Source organism: Acomys minous (assembly GCF_964271855.1).
Source record: "Acomys minous genome assembly, chromosome: 3".
In the NCBI taxonomy this organism is placed as follows: domain Eukaryota; kingdom Metazoa; phylum Chordata; class Mammalia; order Rodentia; family Muridae; genus Acomys; species Acomys minous.
Window position 1 is genome coordinate 1,225,111 of NC_140485.1, and position 15,248 is coordinate 1,240,358.

A 15,248-nucleotide genomic window follows, 5' to 3' on the forward strand; every position below is an offset into this window, starting at 1 on the left:
GTTCGAGGCCAGCCTGGTCTACAAAGCGAGTCTAGCACAGCCAAGGCTACACAGAGAAACCTTGTCTCAAAAAACCAAAAAATAAAAAAATTTAAAAACTAAAAAAAAATTCGCTTCGATTGCAAGGTCTCTAGTTTAAACTATGTATGACTTCAATATATATTGAAGATTATATCTTGAAATACATTTTAATATATATGTATATGTGTAATAAGCCATAACTGCCTTCCTACTACACAGAAGAATGAAAATTTGCCTTGTGTATCTTGGATTCCATTTTGTGTGACTTGGAATAATGCAATGCTTGCAAGATATGCTAAGGAGCCAACCGCAAGGCAGCTTCTGTGAGCCAAGCAGCTTGAATATGTTGATGATCCAACCCTAAACTGTTAGCCCCTTAATCTTCATAATAATATGGTATTATAGGGAATGTTTGTGTGAATAAACTGAGCATATTCAAATGGTAAATTTTCTGTGTGGAAGAAAAATGAGGTAGAGAAGAATTTATACTCTAGCTCAACAGGCTGAGACTGCTTTACTGGAACAGCGAGGGGCCCCAACCTTGCTGTGGGATGGAAGGTGCATTTAGAGGGGCTGGTGGAGTGTGTGTGTGTGTGTGTGTGTGTGTGTGTGTGTGTGTGTGTGTGTGCAGCTACCAAGAAATTATAGGCCCCACACCCATGTGCGGGTGTTGGGGTGTGGTTTAACTTGAATCAGAGTGGGTTTTTTCAATACCCAGGCATATTGTTTCTGCAAGTGGAGCAGAAAGGCCAGGAAGGAGCCAAGCAATTCTTTATGGCTAGTGGCTATTACTCAGTATAGCCCAAATCAAGTTCTCAGGATTTGAGGCTATTACCCACCGGGATGTACATCCTACTTGCCAAGAACCAGTAAGTGTTGGAGCTCTGATGGGAAAGGCTTCCCCTACAGAAGTGTGACAACTCTGCTCCAGCTGCTGCAGTGAAAGGTCTCCCCAAAGCAAGCAGAACAGTTAGAAGCTCCCCTTTGTGGCAAAATCTGCTGAGGCAAAAAGCATTACAGCTCTGCTTAGAGAGAGATCCTGGCAATCAGGAGCCAAGGGATACCACAAAGTCACACTGAACACCACGCCTCATATAAGTGATGTATTGGGAGGGGAAACCTGGGGTGGGGGGTGGCTGCCTCTGCTTGGACGAGAAGCAACTGTGAATGCAACAGTAGGCAGGGCTTATATAGGATTTCTTAGAAGGCAGAGTTTTTCAGGGTGGGTGGAGATTTCCAGGGTGTGGATTGGTGGGATTTCAGGTCCTGATTTTAGGGAGGAGTTCAGGGATTGATGGGTTTTCATGCTCAGGGATTGGTGGGGTCTTTTTCCCTTTTTTGTTCCTGCATCTGGCCAATGGGTCCAGACAGGAAGACTGCAGACAGGTCCTGCAGTAGGACCCTGCTGCCGCACCCTGGCGGGAGGTGGGGGGAGGGGGAACAGCAGAGGTCCTGGCGGCGCACTGTGTGTTGCTCAGGGACTACAGCCTACCAGCCCTACTCTACAAACTCGTAATGAATTTCTATCTCATTCTAGCTTTTGCTAGAAAACACTGACTCATTAGCTCCACAAAGTCAGAGACGTGTGCCTCCCTGTTGAGAAATCTCTGCCCCCTTAAAAACTAAGGAAGGAAAAGCTCTTCACTAAAGTGCCTAGCCAACTAGAGCCAAGGCCCAAATAAGAGCTCCCAACCAAAGGTTTCATTAACTTACCTTAGGCTTATGCAGTTTACATATGCTTTCATCCTTTTGAGTTCTGGCCCCAGGTTACACTTTGAACAATTTAAAACAGAGAGGGGAAACTGCAAGTCTGGCTGCTTAGGCAGATAGAAGATTTACACAGCAAAGAGGTAGCATATTGTCAATTATCTCAAGCAGACCAGTGTTGTTGTTGTTGCTGTAGTTTTGTATTTTTTTTAACGGTGGTTGTGACCTTGCACTGCTCCCCGTGAGCTCCCTGTTAGAGGTGTGTCTGTGGAGGTGGCCTAATGGCTGGCCCATTGTGGTGGATACACATGTGCATTCTAGCATCCTAAATTTTGCTTAACAAGAAAATATTTAGCATATTACTTACCTTTGGGATATTTTTCAGGGAGCTCCTTTAGTTAATGTCCACTTGTGTGATTTAATGTCCCCTTTACAAATCTATTAGTAAGTCCTTTATAACATCAATTCTGTCACTGAGTTTCTTTTACATCAAAGTAACTAAAATCTGGGTAAAAGCCTTGTCACCACTTTCATTTTGTGTCTCCTTCACTTTGGCTCAGACTCCTGCTAGACTCTGCCAACCTCATTTCATTCATTGCCTTAACCTTTCTTCAGATTACCTTTGATTTCAGAACTACATTTATGACCCATAAACATCCTTACGGCAAGGGACAGAAACTATCCCCAAGCGATAGTAAAACAGAAGGACAGACCTCGAAGAACCTCTGGAAACCAACCAGAAATCACTAGCAGGTAAAGAATGCTAGTAGACAACTCTCATTTCAAATATGAGTAAAAGAATTAACTGGAAAATGGAGCGGCGCACAAGCCACTGCACACAGATTGATATAACATATTTGTTTGATCCTGTTGAAGCACAAGAAATGCAGTCTCAGCAGTGAGGGGAAAAAGCAAAGATGTTGTGTGTACACATGTGTATAAAATTCTCCCTACTTAGGCCTGCTGTGGTGACCCATGCCTTTAATCCCTGCACTCAGGAGGCAGAGGTAGTCGGATGTCTGTGAGTTCGAGGCCAGCCTGGTCTACAAAGAGTCCATTCCAACCAAGGCTACACAGAGAAACCCTGTCTCAAAAAACAAACCAACAAAAACTCCCTACTTGCCGGTCATCCTGAATAAGTAAATGAAAGTTAACTATCAAGGTTCTAAGTTTGGTGAAACTATGCAAACAATTCACACTCCTAAGGAGACAGGTGACTATAATGGTAGATATTATCAGTCTCTTTCCGGAACCCCCAACAAGGCGGGGCAAGCCCCCCATTTTGTGCATCCACCTTTGAATGATGTAGCCTCCTGGCCTAGGAAGCGCTTTGTCCCTCTCCCTAGGAGACTCGGGTAGCAGCTGGGGCTCAGGTCACGTGGCATCCAGCTGCGTCTCCCAGGAGCCATGTAGCAATTGGTTCTGGGTGGTCGCGGAATGATGACGCCACTCAGCGATCCTGAAGGGTCTGGCGGTCCTATCACACTTAGAAGTGAGCCGCTACAGTGGGCGTGTGCAGTCTTGTGACATCTCCATCAAATTGCGCAGCCCTTCTCTATGGTGCGGCCGCACTGGAGCCTGCGGGCGGCACGGAGAGAGAGCAGAGCGGGCGTGGGTACTGACGGAGGAACCACGCAGCATTGTAGGGGGTGACTTTCCTGATGTGGGATTGCCGGGCTCCAAAAACCCGCCAATGAAGTTGCTTTCCAATGTCCCAGTTCAAAAGTTGAGTTTTAACAGGACACAAGTCTTTGCTTGCTTTAAATTTGGGCACACTATCACTTAGCCAGCCAGCACCCCCCGCCCCGTCTTAAGTCCTTTCTCAGAAGTGCATTTGGTGATCCAATTTTAGATGTGTTTTGTAAAGCTGTAAATTTCCATTTCTACGTTGGAATGGTCTTGCAGATTCCAAAACCCAAACGGTTCACCTCTGGCTCTTTAAACACATTAGAGCTCCCCCCCCCCTTTTTTTTTTAACATTAGGAGAGGGTCAGATGTTGGGAAGATCACAGAGGACAAGTCTCAAGAGTCAGCTGTCTCCACTATGTGGGTCCTAAAATCCTAGAAGCCAACAGCTGTCTTTAATTTTTTTAAAATCTATGTTTCTAGAATTTTCGTATCTACTATAATTTCATTTTAAATTCACAAATCAATTACCTTGTTAGTAATAAGCTGAACACAGTGCAACACACCTTGAGCAGGTCTGTTATGTCTCACTCTGTTATCTACAAAGAGTTTGTGCTTTTCTGATAAGCAAATTTAAATATTTCACATGAATCACATTTAAAAAAAAAGTCTCTTCTTTATTCTTAAGACTGAACAATAATCCCCCTGGTGGCAACATTATAGTTTAAAAAATGATGTTAGTCAACATTTAGGGTTCTCAGTATTTCACAAAGGATGCTTGTGATAATTTTATTAGCCAGGTACGCTGGCACAGGCTAACCTCAGCACGTTCAATGGAAGAATTTCGGGGCGGGGTGAGGTAGATTTTTTTGGCTTTTTTGTTTGTTTGGGGTTTTTTTTTGGGGGGGGGGACAGGGTTTCTCTGTGTAGCCTTGGCTGTCCTGGACTTGCTTTGTAGACCAGGCTGGCCTTGAACTCACAGTGATGCCCTGCCTCTGCCTCCCGAGTGCTGGGATTAAAGGCGTGTGCCACCACTGCCTGGCTTTTTAAGGTTGAAAATAAACGGGGAATGAAATCACAAAGAGCTGAAGCCAACTAAACTGAAAACAGGAAAATCAATGACCCAAGTTGTTTATTTGAAAACTCAGTAAAATTGGAAACTTCCTACGAGAAGACAAGCATTACTGACGACAGGAAGACATATTTCTAATACCAAGACCAAGTTGCATATGTCTCTAGTCCCAGTCATGGGACTGGGCAGTGAGAAGGAACACCTGAGCCTAAGAGTTCCAGAACAGCCTGGGCAACGTTGTAAGGCCCCATCTTAGAAGCACCTCTTGCTGTACTTACTGTTTCTTTTCACTGTGCTGTGATCAGCCATAACATGACTCCACTGGTCAAGGTCTTGTGTTATTTGTTCACAAATCTTAGTGAGCTCTGCATCTTGCCTCACAAGTGCTAGGAATATGGCATGTCCTGAGGTTGACCATATGATGCCCAGGCAGTAGGATTTCCCCCCAAGACTCCATGCCCCATGTCATCCTGGTTGCCCCAGAGTGGCCACACCTATGCTACTAGTTTTCTCTGGCCAAGGTCCACCAGAGAGAGATTAGCGCTGGGTGGGAAGATGTCACAGCCTGAGTCAGGACCAAGCTTGCCCATTTTTGACAAAAATTTTACTGTATAGATGTTTTGCCTGTGTGTGTGTGTGTGTCTGTGCATCATGTGTGGGCCTGATGGACATGGAGACTAGAAAGGACATCAGATCTCCTGGAGCAGGGGTTACACACAGCTGTGAACCACTATGCAGATGCTAGGAACTGAACCTGAGTTCTCTGGAAAAGCAGCAAATACTCTTACCAGGTCAGCCATCTCCAGCCCTTAAGCCCCAAGGTCCAGCCCTACAGTGCCAATCCTACAGTGTTTCTCACAGTACCTTCTGGGAACATCTGACCAGGGGATGGGGAGGCAGGAATCAGACAGATTTCCCTAGAGCCTTGGGAGTTTTCTGTCCTTAATATATATAGCAACAAATTAACTACTTTAGCCTCACTGTTAAAGGTAAAGACTATTTTCACACCTCCCCAACAAGGCAGCATCAAAAGTATAGAGCATCTTTTCTTTGGTCAATCAAAATACAGGTTACGGCAGAACCCAGACTTCCTTACACTCTAGCAAGGGGGGTTAATAGACTACAAATGAGGATTTGTGCTTGAAACAAACTTTGCCATTATTGTTCTGAAACAAAATGTGCCTGGCACAGAGCAAACAGGCACCTCTTTCCTCCCAGAGGACTTTCTCCAGGTCCCTGGGTGCTGGGTCGATCAGCAGACAGCCTAGTGGTGGCAGCAGGGTGTGTTTGCCTTTGGTTTATGTGTGGGGAACCCTGACAGGGCAGGGTGTAAGGAGCAAGAAGCTGGGGGAGAACAGAAATGAAGGGGAGACTTGGAGGACTCTAGCAGAAGAGGAATGAAGACTTGTCTTTGAGAACCCTGTTAGTACAGATTCAAACATTGAGTGTGGCAGGAAATGAGGTCTGTTCCAAGCCAGGAAGGTCAGCATCGTTCTCTTCTTGCTATTTTGGACAGTTTAGGGTGGAGTTTAAAGAACTTGATTATTTGACTCTAGGGCATTTGTATCAAGGTCATCCTTGGAGACAGTCTCGTCAGCATGTCTCCTCCACTCTTCCTCCCAGTGTCCTTCTAAGGGGCCATGTTTAATGTTCCAGGATCATAGTCAATTCAGCATGGTGGAAAATTCACTTGCTTTTTTATAAATTTTAGGAGCATCTCAGCTCAAACTACAAGTCTCATCTTGTCAACAAGTCTGTAGGACTGGTTTGACTGCTCTAGATGTGGCTTTGGAGCTGTTATTCACGGGTTATGATGGGCCAAGGCCAAGGTGATATAATCCTAGGTGAACTAGGGCTCCCTGGCAGAGACCCAGACTACTACACGAGGGCCCTACCTCTACGGCACAGCCAGATTGTCTTGTTGCCCAAGACGAAGCCATGTCCAGTGGTAGGACTCAGAGAGGAAGTGAGGGCTTATTGAGGCAAAATTGCCATTTCAATAGCTTCTGCTTCATTGGCCAGAATCTAATCACATGACAAATCTAGTGATAACTCAGACCAAAAAAGTTTTAGGTGGATCCTTTATAGTTATGGTTACAGTTCCTTCCCAACAGTGGTGCTTTTAGGAGGTACCCAGCCTTCCGCTAACTCTTCACATCTGTCATCAGTAACGACCACTGCAGGTGCCAAGAGCAAAGACAACTGTCAGTGAATCACACATATACATCACATATTATATAATTATATAAAAAATATATTACACACACATACATATATATGTCTCACACATTAAAGGTGCTTTTGAAAAATAAAATGCCAATGCCAAGATCTTAGTGGTGGTAGAGGTGTTTGATAGGGAACATGGCCCAGGACAGGTAAGTCCCAAAGTTTCAAGGATTCTGGTGTGGATAGGGCTGCCACTCACGAGCCACAACTCTGGATCCCTGGAGCTCACCCCAGGCCCTCCCACCTCTTTAAGAGGCTTCCTACCATATTTTCTTCCTTTCACACTCCTCGGCCTTCTCAAGATTTAGACACATCAGGCAGAGAAACAACATTTATATTATTTATTTGTCAATTTCCAGAAACAGGGTCTCTACTGAGTAAGTAGAAAAATAGAAAGTTTACTACTTTCAAAAGGCAACTATGACAAACCAGTATATATAACCAGGAAAGGGGTTTCTAGGAGTCGAACATCCAGTTTGTAGTGCTGCTGTGACCACAAAAGTGAACGTGTGTTCTCCACATCCTGAGATTTGAGACTGGCAATTCTCCAGAGCTGGGCTGAAGCCAAGTAGCCTTTGTCACCCCCACTAGCTGGCCCAGTCCTGGAACCGGAAGCAATCACTTGCTATCTTCCATACTGTGTTACTGGGTGAGGCCTGGGCAGTCAAGAGGAAGTTCTGGTTGAAGTCCCGCTGTTTGTTGCCCTCAAACTTCACTGTTCCACAGATCACCACAAGGACTGTGGTCTGGCTTGGTGTAGCTTCATCATGGACAGGCTGGCAGTCTACCACGTTGATTTGGAACTCACTGGAAGGCAACATCTCAAAAAACTCACTCAACGATTCTTGTCCTGAAACAGCATTTCCGTTCCACACTAGAGTGGCCGTGCCCATGTACAGGCGAGACAGCAGCCGCCGCCGCTTGTCCATCGTGGTGTAGTAGACATTGACAAACTCCTCTGCAGCTCTGCAGGCCTGGTCCACATAGGTCTTGAAATCTACTGATGCCATCTCTGGTTCTGCTGCCAGAGGCCTCTGCCAGAGTGCCTCCCTGGGGGCTGTAGGACAGCGAAGATGAACACATGTGAGTATTCTGGCCTGACAAAACTTTTCTTTCAAATTTTAATCTTTAAAATTAAATCTGTGTGCATGTGGCTTGGTACATGCCATGGCACATTAGAGGTTTGAGAAGAACCAGCAAGAGTCCCTTCTGCCTACCACGTGGGACCCAGGAAGCAAACTCGGGTCGAATCACCTTTACCTACTGACCTACCTAGCTTCCAACCGCCCTTCTCCCTAGGTGAGTGAACAGTTACTTAGTGCAGGCAGATGACTCAAACTGTTGCCTATTTATTTTAAAGGTGGGGTCGTGATATGTAGTCCTGGCTGTCTTGGAACTGAAAGATACACCTGGCTCTCTATATCAAGTGCTGGGATGAAAGGCATTCAGTCCAGCAATTGTGTATTTAATCTTACTAATCCTTACTTTCCTTGTTGCAAAAACAGGAACACAAAAATTAAACTAGACAGTGTACATCCAGAACTAAGTTAAGAGGGGTTAAGCCAGGAGGCAGGAGTTCTAGGCCAGTCTAGGATAAATAGCAAACCTGATCTTAAAAAAAAAAAAAAGTCTGATATGTTTACCTTACAGTGGGTTTTGAAATCCCCCCCCCCCCTTTTTTTTGGCTTTTTGAGACAAGAGTTTCTCTGTTTAGCCTTAGCTGTCCTGGACTCACTGTGTAGACCAGGCTGGCCTCAAACTCACAGCGATCCGCCTGCCTCTGCCTTCCAAGCGTTGGGAATAAAGGCGTGCACCATCACACCTGGCTCTTGAAATCCATTTTATTATTGGAGTACACTTGATGACAGAGACTGATCGTTCCTGAAAGCTTGGAATAGGTGTGAGTGCCTCTAAGCAACAAGGTGTAGCTCATCCAAGTAAAAACAGTGGCTCATGCAGAAGAAATGAGTGGTTACCGGTCTAACAAAGGCTACCAGAGGGAGAGCAGGTGCCCATCTGGGAACCAACTACAGTGAACTAACCCAGCAAGGACCCAGTCGATGCAGTCAGCTTTCTCAGCAGAGTGGAGGACAATTGTCACAAGTAAACCCCAAGCCAGGCCTGGTGGCACAACCTTTAATCCCAGAGCTGAGGGAGGCAGAGGTTGGAGGGTCACCCAGTTCAAGGCCAGCCTGGTCTACAAATCAAAGTCCAGGATAGTCAAGGCGTCACAGAGAAACCCTGTCTTGAAAAAAACAAAACCAAAATAAGTAAACCTATAGTGAACTGGGATTTATATCTTTAGTACTAATGCCCAGCATGTAAGACTGGAGGGGCCATAATATTACAGTAGAAAGACCATAGAATTCACACAGATTCTCAGAAGAGGGGATGGACAATGTTATTTGTATCTGAAAGATCACAGTTCCCTAAAAACATTAAAGTTTCAACACATACACAGCATGTTTTTTTTTCCCTGTAACAGGTGTGGCTGTTAATTTCTTCCATGATTAACATTTTCCATTTAAAAGAACCCAGGCCGGGCGTGGTGGCACATGCCTTTAATCCCAGCACTCGGCAGGCAGAGGCAGGCGGATCGCTGTGAGTTCGAGGCCAGCCTGGTCTACAAAGTGAGTCCAGGACAGTCAAGGCTACACAGAGAAACCCTGTCTCAAAAAACAAACAAACAAACAAACAAGAGCCCAGTACTAGCTGGGCATGGTGGCATACACCTGTAGTCCCAGCACTCAGGTAGTCAGAGACAGGTGGATTTTTGTGAGTTCAAGCGAGTCCAGGACTGCTAAGGCTACACAGAAAGAAAAAACAAACAAAACCCCCAAACTACACAAAACAAAACAGTACTGACCAATGTTGAAAGCAGTGGACACAAGTAGTTTGTATTATTTGTCAATTTCCAGAAACAGGGTTTCTACAGAGTAAGCTGAAAACTACAAAGTAGTGAATCCTTTCCCCCCCCTCATTTTACTGAGACAGGGTCTCTCTCTATGTACTTCTGGCTCTTGCTATGTTGACTAGGCTGGCCTCTGAGATCTCAAGAGTCCAATGCTTCTGCCTCCCATGCTGATAGGTGTGTACCACCATGCCTGGCCCAACTGTTTTTAACTATCAGCTTGTGGACTACGATTCCACACAGAGCTGGGAGGAAGCTGGTCAATCTAAAGGAGTTCAGAGCCAGCTTTATATTGGTCTTTCTACTCTCCAAGGACCTCAGACTAAGCAATCAATCTGAAGTAATATATGCTTAGTAGTTTAAGTATAGTCCCTCCAGCATCATTGCACAAATCACAGTAACAACGTTACTGAAAGAGCTTACACACTTTGCTGCTTCATTCTAGAAAAGCAAGGACTCAGGCCATGTTGTCGGGTTTAAGTTCCTAGTTTTTTGAAGGCAGTCCTGTATGCAATCAGTTTTAGGGATGCTTATCTGTTCTCCCAGATAAGCACATTTCTCTCTGCCCAACCACCCTCATCTATACAACGGGCGCTTCCTTTATGGGAAGGGATGCTCTGGGTTGTCATTTTCTCTTTTGCTTCCTCCAAACACAATCTAGCAGTGGTTACGCCCCCTTCAACATGATTAGCCCCTATTTCTGGTCCTCGCCTACGCACAGAACCTGCTCCAACTCTCTCACATCGGGAGCAAACAGTAAAACCGAAACACAGTAGAGTGAAGAGGCCTAGACGACGGTTCACACTCCGTGGTTCATACTGTAGTTTCCCGGAGCTAGACCCCAGAGGCGGCAGCCGTGTCGCCGCTTTATTTCCAGCCAGCCAGGCCTCATCACCAGCCAGGCGTCGCTTCTTACCAAGCCGCTGGCAGATGGCAGCACGCTCTTCGGAGCCATCCCCACGTCGCCAAACTGCTGCACCACCTCCAGGTAGGGCAAACTCAACGCCACCGTTTGGCACATAAAAGAGCCTGATGCTGAGTTGGGGGCAAAAGACAACACCCAGGTCTTACAAAGCATGAGAGGAGGCAAGGGGGCCCCGGTCCCGCGGAGTAGCCCGACGACCACCGCGCAGCCAGGCAGGGGCGGCCACCCACCTGTTCCGTCCCGGTCAGCACCGCCAAGGCGACTCGGCCCCGGGTCCCGCCTCGTCCGCGGTCCCGGGCCAGAAGAGTTACGCTCCTGCCCTCCTCCTCCTCGCAGAAGCTCCGCCTGAAGCACCGACGTTCGGGAGGGGGCGAACGGTTAGGCGCCGGTAGCGGCTTCCCGCGCGCGGCGTGCCGCGATCTGCGCAGGCGCAAGCGTCCTTCTTCCCGTTGGGTCCCGCCTCCCCACAACGGACAGGTGCGCTAGCCAATGGAAAGGCTGACTCCGCCCAGGTGTGGCTGCAGTGACAGAGCGGCTTCCGGGGCAGGCATCATCCTAGAAGATCCGGTGGAGGGAGCTCTGATTGGAGAGAGTGCAGGGGGTGGAGCTCATTGTGGACGATTTTGTGGCTATGAAGTGTGCGTCTCTGGTGGATCTGTCGGTGTTGGGTTGGTCTGCTTCCCTGTGGAGACTCGTGAAGCTTCACGGCATGACGCCGCCTAGGAAAACATGCGCAGCATGGATTCAGTAAGGCTCCGGACTGAACTCAGCAAGTACGACGCCCGTAACGTCGTAGCCTCAGTGGAAAGCTAAGTCTGAGAGAGCAGGAAGTCCCTGCTGTCAAGCATCTCAGCTCAGCGCACCCTTTCTTAGGTGAAGGCACTTATAGAGTTGACAGTAAAGGTGAGGCGGCAAACAGAGGCAGCTGACATTGACGTTCTGTGCTCTGTAAGCTGAGGTCCCCGCTGGCTCCAAGGGTGGCGCACTGTTCCTCCACACTTAAGGCTCTGCATTTTGGTTAATCTGAAACAGTCTATAAATATTTAGCGTTATGTTGTAACCATTTCGTGTGGGAGCTTGGGAAACTTCCGAGTGAAACGAAACCCGAAAAGCTAATTTTCCAGAAACAGATTCTCGGCTTCATCTGCCTGCTAGGAGAGTCCTCTAAGTGGCTAAGTTAAATGAAGTACTCCAATCTGTATTTTGTTGGCAACCTCTTGCTTCCTTTTGCTTATGTTCCCAAGGGAACCTTTGCTTTTAGAGTTAAGAAACCAGACAGAGCCGGGCGTGGTGGCGCACGCCTTTAATCCCAGCACTCGGGAGGCAGAGGCAGGCGGATCGCTGTGAGTTCGAGGCCAGCCTGGTCTACAGAGCGAGTCCAGGACAGCCAAGGCTACACAGAGAAACCCTGTCTCAAAAAAAAAAAAAAAAAAGGAAAGCAGACACGTTATTTACTATAGGTCACTCCCCACTGCGATCAAGTAGTTGAAAAGTTTGCATTATTAAAAGAAGTAAGTTAGAGGCTGTGTTTAGAGGATGAGTAAGTGTCTTTGGAGCAGTAGTTACACAAAATGGCTTTGCGAACCTGGGAGTAGGCAGTGATAGGTCCTAGGACTTTGAGAGAGGACTTGACTTTTATTCTTTCTGTAGCCTGTCAGTTTGGGGAGATTAGAGATACCCTGACTCCAAGGGACACACCACTAATACAGTTGAAGGTATTAGTCAAGAATCTGTACAGTAATGAGTCATAGAGTGACCTAACCTCTCTCCCTCCCTCTCTTCCTCCCCCTTTCCACCTCTCTCCCTCTCTCCATTTCCCCTCTCCCCATCTCTGTCTCTCTCTCTCGTCTCTGGCTATGGTCCACCTAGTTCAACAATGGCTGCCTATGAATGAAAGGTCCAAGTATCCAGTAGTTGTTCAGTCCCTGAGGCTGGATGCCTCAGCTGGTCTTCAGTATGTACCAGAAGGAGGCTCTAATCCCAGGAAAGGAATGGACTTTCTAACAAAGGGGAGAGCAAGCAGGCAAAGAGTAAGAGCTCCCTTCTTCCGTGTCCCTTATATAGGCTTTTGTTTGTTCTGTAGCCCTTGAGTTTGGGGAGATTACAGATACCCCTGACCCCAAGGGACACACCAACACAGTTGAAGGTATTAGTCAAGGTTCTCTAGAGTAACGAGTTATAGAATGAGTGTGTGTGTGTGTGTGTGTGTGTGTGTGTGTGTGTGTGTATGTGTGTGTGTGTGTGTGTGTGTGTGTGTGTAAAGGAATGTTATTCAGAGCATGGCTGTTCTGGCAAGAGATCACATCCAAAGGTCTTCTAGGTCTGTATGATCCAGCTAGAATACAAACATACCTTTTATCCAGGAGACAGAGGTAAACAGATCTGAGATCAAGGCCAGCCTGATATAGAGCAAGAAAAACTTAGGTACTGGCATGGTGGTACATGCCTTTAATCCCAAACAAAGGTAAAGTTAGTGTGTAGAAGAGCATCCATGTTTGAAAGGAATATCTAATTCATTGGCAGAAAAGGTGACAAATCAGAGAAGATTTGACAGAATAGGATGTGCCCAGCCTTCACGAGAAGAGAGAGGAAAGGGAAGCTACTTAAGAGGCAGTTTTACCAGGACAGGGATAGAGAGATGGGTTGCAGGGAGAGAACTCAAGTGAAGACAGAACGGGCCTGAAAATGAGAAGAAGCCAGAACATTAGAGCAGATTGCTGAGTTAGTTTGAGGCTAAACAGAGCAATTCTGGGCTGAGAGAGAAGCCAGATTAAGTTAAGTCAGTTGGGAGAAGAGTTTGAGCCAGAAAAGCTGAGTTGAACTGGCCAGCCCAGAGCTCAGAAAGCTTCAGTTAGTCTCAGAGGCTGAAAACAGAGGCCTCAGTTAGATTGTATGGAGGCTAGAAGCTTCCAAGACTAGTCGTTGTGTGTGTGTGTGTGTGTGTGTGTGTGTGTGTGTGTGTGTGTGTGTGTGAGATATGGTGGTTGAACCTAGGGCCTCAATATGCTAAGCAAATTCGTTGCCACTGTACTACACCTCAGCCCCTAGTCTTCAGTTTTAGATGTTGCAGTTTCTAGAGTCAGTGTTGAAGGCCTAAGTGTAGTTACTTACAGCTTCAGCATTGTGCCTTTGAGTATCAGCAGTGTGATTCTGACATGTAACTGCCTATCTGGGAACCAGCTGCCTCCTCTGTAAAGCAGGGACATTAATACTATTCTTGTCTGAGTCCAAATCAGCATCCAGAAAACATTAATAGGAATGAATTGTGTTTTATACTTGATGTTAACAGCAACTTCTTTGTTTGTCAACAGTTCTTCTAATGAAGTGATTGGCTTTTATCTTTGGGACAAGCATATGACAGATTGATGGGATTTGTAACCTAGTCACATGGGCACTTTTGGTAAACAAGCCTGGCTTAAAAAGCTGTGGAGCCAGTGTTTCCAGTTGCCACATGGAGCCTGTCCAGGAAGAAGGACACATCGGGTCCACACACAGAGTTAGGCCTGACTTACAGATCTTAAAATCTGTCAACATAGGCTTGCTGTCCTCCCCCACTGTCAGCGCTGTTCCCTGGGACAGAAGTTGAACAGCATGGTCTCAAAAGGGGCCATGTGACTTGAAGCCAGTGGATTCACAGCTGTGTCTGGGCAGCTGTGTCTTGCCACCTGAACCACATCTGCTTCTTCCTGTCTCATGCCCTTGACAGGGCCATCCAACTTGTGGTGGACCAACGTGAGCTGGAGCTGTGTTTCTGTGAGCTCATTTCTGGCCTGGACTGTGGGGAGACCATGGGTGGATATGGAAGAAGTACAGTCATTAAAGCCAGATAGTGTTTTATAAAATCCATCCTCTGCCTTCTCTCTGGCCAAGGAAAAGAATGTAGACACATGAGAATCTTGCTTCTGTAGACATTACATGGATGTACTCCCTTTAATGGTGCTGTTCGCCTGAGATGGTTGTTATGACGAGTATTGACGAAGTCTCAGGTGTGCCTTTTCCTAACTCTTCTACCTGCCACCATAAATGGCAGGCCAGGTCACACATGGCCCTGGGTGTGGTCAAAATGGGATGTCTATATTTATCAGTATTTGCTAAGTACAAGAAATCAATTTTGACTAATTTAAGCTGAAACGTCTTCATGGGATGGCTGCTAGTAGAGACAACAGCAGGCATTGGGAAGGTCTAGGTTCCTTGGGTCTAGGAACAAGAACTGGGCAGCAATTGCTTCCAGAGCTGTGTGCTGTTTAGCTTTTTTTTTTCTTTTGTCAGCTTGACATAAGCTAGAGTCCAGGCTCAACCAAGAAAACTCATCCATAAGTTGTTCTGTAGGGGCAGGAGAGAAGGCTTAGTGGTTCAGAGCACTTACGGACATAGGTTTGGAAGGCTCACAACTACTGTAACTGCAGTTTCAGGAGATCTTATTTATACCCTCTTCTGTGTTCCAGGCACACAAGCCTTACACAGACACACATGCAGGCAAAATGCCCACATACATAAGATGAAGTAAAATAAAATAGAATTTAAAGTTGCACATAGGCAAATTTATGATTTTTAGGATTTTTTTCCCCTGACTCTATGAAGAATGTTGCTGCATGTGGTGGCACACCTATAATTCCGGTACTCAGGAGGCACAGGCAGGTGGATCTCTGGTAGTTCAAGGCTAGATTGGTCCACAAAGCAAGTTCCAGACCAGCCAGGGCTACATAATGAGGCCCTATCTCAAAAGAAAAATGTTATTGGCATTTTAATAGGAATTGTAG

At 46.4% G+C, this 15,248-nt stretch overlaps 1 protein-coding gene and 1 long non-coding RNA gene across 4 annotated transcripts; one reads left to right on the top strand and one right to left on the bottom strand.

Annotated features, from left to right (window-relative positions):
* Positions 1-6,975: 6,975 nt before the first annotated feature.
* NXT1 (nuclear transport factor 2 like export factor 1) lies at positions 6,976-10,894 on the bottom strand. 2 transcript variants are annotated; one of them, XM_084774958.1, is made up of 3 exons: positions 10,719-10,894; positions 10,480-10,592; positions 6,976-7,709 (listed from the first exon to the last, which is right to left on the bottom strand). In XM_084774958.1, the coding sequence occupies exon 3, from the start codon at positions 7,660-7,662 to the stop codon at positions 7,240-7,242; it is 423 nt and encodes a 140-aa protein (XP_084631084.1). In that variant the 5' UTR covers positions 7,663-7,709; positions 10,480-10,592; positions 10,719-10,894; the 3' UTR covers positions 6,976-7,239. The 2 variants fall into 2 exon arrangements, with proteins under 2 accessions (XP_084631084.1, XP_084631083.1); XM_084774957.1 differs by lacking the exon at positions 10,480-10,592 and having other exon boundaries at positions 10,719-10,890.
* A 154-nt stretch (positions 10,895-11,048) lies between these two features.
* On the top strand, positions 11,049-14,334 carry LOC311593615. 2 transcript variants are annotated; one of them, XR_014777784.1, is made up of 3 exons: positions 11,049-11,391; positions 12,358-12,518; positions 13,800-14,334. It is a non-coding gene; the product is annotated as an uncharacterized lncRNA (long non-coding RNA). The 2 variants fall into 2 exon arrangements; XR_014777785.1 differs by lacking the exon at positions 12,358-12,518.
* Positions 14,335-15,248: the final 914 nt, after the last annotated feature.

What these genes read in the sequence shown, in the direction of transcription:
- NXT1 (XM_084774958.1), bottom strand. Translation starts at nt 7,662, where the DNA reads ATGGCATCAGTAGATTTCAAGACCTATGTGGACCAGGCCTGCAGAGCT.